The sequence below is a fragment of the Oryzias melastigma genome, linkage group LG21, assembly GCF_002922805.2.
Source record: "Oryzias melastigma strain HK-1 linkage group LG21, ASM292280v2, whole genome shotgun sequence".
Taxonomy (NCBI): Eukaryota; Metazoa; Chordata; class Actinopteri; order Beloniformes; family Adrianichthyidae; genus Oryzias; species Oryzias melastigma.
In genome coordinates this window covers 20,136,684-20,140,430 of record NC_050532.1, presented here as the reverse complement: position 1 = coordinate 20,140,430, position 3,747 = coordinate 20,136,684, and the positions used below count along the sequence as shown (strand labels likewise).

The window sequence follows — 3,747 nt, the reverse complement described above, 5'->3', positions numbered from 1 at the left end:
AGCAACAAAAATGGAGGCCCAAACAAATGTATATATTTTTTTCCTCTTTCATTAGCCTGATGGGAGCTAGATTATTTCCGTTTTGTAAATCAAAAGGTTAAAATTTCAGTCTTTTGAGACAGTTTTGAGAGCCTTTGACAGAATCCCCGTACATGATTTTGGTCAAATACAACCTAAGGCTAGATGGACTAAACCTAAGAAGCATGATGGAACCCTGGTTACTGAACGACTGGGGTTCTTACCGCTGAAGCTCCTCCCCAAGTCTACTGGAAGCATCCTCTGGCAGGACTTTAAACATGTCTTCTTCTTCAAGCTTTCTCCTGTACCCAGTTCTGAACAAGGGACTGAGCCAACTACAAACGTGCATCAAATCCATCAGAAGTTTAGCAATTGTTCTTTTCTTCATTTGTACAACAAATAGACATTTAAACCTAAATTAGTAGCTTCAGCTAAGATTTTTGCAAAGGAAATTTTATGTAAAATTTATAAAAAAATGCAACAAGTTGTTTGTTTTGAAGGGCTCCAGTATTTCACAGCAGTAAAAATTGATTTATTCCTTTTACTTTACTGCACTTATTTACATTAATAAAAGAAAAAAAAAGCGAAGCAGTCCAAACTGTTCTATGGAATAACATGGGGATGCCATTTCAACAAATATGTTTTCTCAATTGCTTGGAAAAAAAAAGCAGCTCATTGAAGATCATCCCCTTCAGTTTGTGTCCCACAGAGCAGTCAGCGTGAGGAAGGTTTTCTTACCAGAAGAAAATCTTAGAAAGCAGATTAGCTGAAGCCGAAGGATTATCCTTCCCAGCCTTGGGGTGAGGTTCCATTCCTCACAAACACAGTAAAGGCAACCTGTCGGTTTTCTGCACTGTGTGGCAGACCTGTTTTGATAAGCAGTCGGAAGGGGAAACGGCTGCTCTGAACTTCTGTGTGTTGATGTTGAACCCACCCTCACTCAGCACAGGATTACCCTTGGAGTCCTGCAGGCGCTTGTGAGTGAGTACCATGTGACCCAGCCCGCCCCTGGAGCAGAAGTGGGTTTATCTGGTCATTGGCTGGTGCTAATGTCCTTCATGAGATTGGGCATTTAAGTGATGCAACAAAGCTGGTGTGCACCCACCAAGTGATAAAATCAATGCAATTACAATGGTAGCAGTTTGGAGGTAAAACATTTATTCCAGCATCAGTTCATTTAGCTGAGATGCCAATACTGATGTAATGTTTTGGTTTAAATGTAGAAGTACTCGGATGTGCATGGCTCAGGTAGTGGAGGGCCGGCAAAACCACCTGGAATGTAGAGATAAACGTCTATGAATTCAAAAACAGATATGAGAAAAGGTGGAAAATTTAGCTATTGGTTTTGAGTGAGGGCTTAATTGAGCGTTGTAGAGTGAGGAAAGATCCCAGCTCACCCGGAAGTGAGGTAGATCTTCCTTATTGAAATTGTGCCATACCTTTACTTGTCATTCAATGGAAAAATGCAGCAAGTGTTAGAGGCCTCCCCTGTGATCTGAATCTGATTTTACTCTGGAGTAAAATTCAATATACATCTTAATGTTGGGCTCTCATTTTTATATAAATATGTATAATGTTGCATATCTACTTGTAGGGTTTCATCTTGACCAACATCCACTCAATTAAGTTAACTAGTGTGAAATGTATCTATGGCCTCAAGTCCATTAAAGCACTCAAGACTACTTTGAGTCTCAAGTCATCACAAGTGCTTCACGTGTTCTTTGTCATTTGACCTATGGGTTAATAATTCTGTATACGCAATATACAAACCAGAATCGAATAGAAACATTTGTGCCAGCTTTTCTGACGGCCGTCATTTCCTTGTGAGATGTTCCAAACGTCATTGAAGGTAAGGGTGGAAAAGACTTTATCAGTTCCCTGGCAATCTTGAATGGAGAGCAGTCAATATGTAAAACTAAGTTATAAATGACTAAAAGATTTGACAAGAATATGTGAAATTTCAGTACCAAAGTCTCAACTACCACAACTGTTGTTGCCCTGCTGCACAGAGTGTAGTATGGTCCCCCCCCCCATTTTTCAATGTTCTAATCATGTGTGCCAAATGGCTTCCTCATTTTGAAGTAATCCCTGGATAATAAAGACTTCATATTTTTTAAAATGGAACATTAACTTCATACATCAAAGTTTGTTTTACTAGCTTTTGTCAAATGAGGCATCACAGCCGCAGAATGTTGTTAACATGGACCTCATTGTTTATACTTGCTGCACTTTTTTTGGCAGCTTTTTCAGACTCCCCAGCTTCAGCTGTATTTTGAAAAAGGTCTACCAAAAACACAGAACTGATAACTGGGACTATGTACTGCAATGGATTTCATTGAATGCAAATTAGTATTTGACATTACTGTTTAGACTATAACTTTGTAACAGTGGCTTACCAGCAAATTACAATGATTTCCTTTTATGTTCACAAAAGAAATGTCAGCCTTGTAGTTGACAAAGTTCACCTGTATATAAATGTATAATGTAGCTAATTTTGCCAGTTATGGATTTTTATTTGCAAGGACAAAAAATTGGTCACATTTAAATTTGGTCTGTCATTCACAGTTCTTGAGTGTTATCGTTCTAATACAGATATCTACCTTTGAGAGGCGTTGACGGCTCAACTCTGTCCGGGCACCATTAATATATGGTGCCAGCTGTATAGTGGTTCAAAATGTAGATGGAATTTGTCGTTTTGAACTTAGATGACTGACGGAATAGTCTCTCGATCATTTGCATAGCATATAGGCAACCTAACAATATACATGCATAGACTGTTACTGCAATAGAGCCAAAATACATTAAACACAGCATTACTTGAGTACATTACACTACTGAATGGGATTGTGTTCCCCTTTGTGGACACGGGGTCAACAGAAGTTTCAGGATGCTGGGTACACAATGATGTGGGAAGTGGCTGCAAACAAAAGTAATGAGCGGTCCCTCCCTGCTTACATACAAAGGAAAATCCCACAATTCTCAAATACGCTTTTCTATTTTGAGCATATTTACCTTTGACATGGAACTGGCAGGAGTGTCTGTCTGCACAATGGTGACTGAGTGTCTGTTTATGTAGACATTAGATACAAATGAATGACCAACACAAAAGCATCTTACACAATCTTGTAGCATTAACAGTCAGACCGCTGAGCGCCTTGATATGTTATATACGGAGCTGATTAAATTAGGAAACGTTTCTTACTTAATAAAAATATGCGGGTAGATATTCTACATAAATGACAAAAGAATGAAATTAGCTGTCTGGAATAAAACACATGATTTTTCACGTCTGCCCTAAGTAGGGACAGGAAACTTAAAATGTGTTAATGTGAGTGTGTGATCATAACATTTAACCATCGTTCATACCTCTCGCTTCTCCTGGACATACCAGAAGGGTGAAGACAGTGGTTTGACATAAAGGCCTGTCCTCCTTTTTGGATTTGTGGCTTTTGCCTTTCCATACCTCCTCTTCAAGCCTATGTCTCTTGAATGTGAGAAAATATGACATTAACAAATTGGCTAGACAGGACATACAATGATCAAGTTAACTGTTTAAATACCCAATTCATTCTTGGAGAGTGTACTCCTGTTGACACACGCGTTCCTGGATTAATATTGTATAACAGTAAAAATGGTAAGAAAAAAATGCATTTATCACATATCTTACACTTTTAGCAAAACTAACTTGAACTCTGATCATAAAACTCTACAAGGAGGAATGGACTATCA

The 3,747-nt window shown here is 38.6% G+C and overlaps 1 protein-coding gene across 1 annotated transcript in view; it reads right to left on the bottom strand.

Annotated features, from left to right (window-relative positions):
- abcc4 (ATP-binding cassette, sub-family C (CFTR/MRP), member 4) overlaps nt 1-1,301 on the bottom strand; it is a 46,814-nt gene extending 45,513 nt beyond the window's left edge. Inside the window, exons 1-2 of the mRNA XM_036209691.1 lie at nt 757-1,301; nt 243-353 (exon numbers count right to left, since the gene is read on the bottom strand). Of these exons, the coding sequence (XP_036065584.1) occupies nt 243-353; nt 757-830 (185 nt within the window). The 5' untranslated portion in view covers nt 831-1,301. The remainder of the gene's footprint in view (nt 1-242; nt 354-756) is intronic.
- Nucleotides 1,302-3,747: the final 2,446 nt, after the last annotated feature.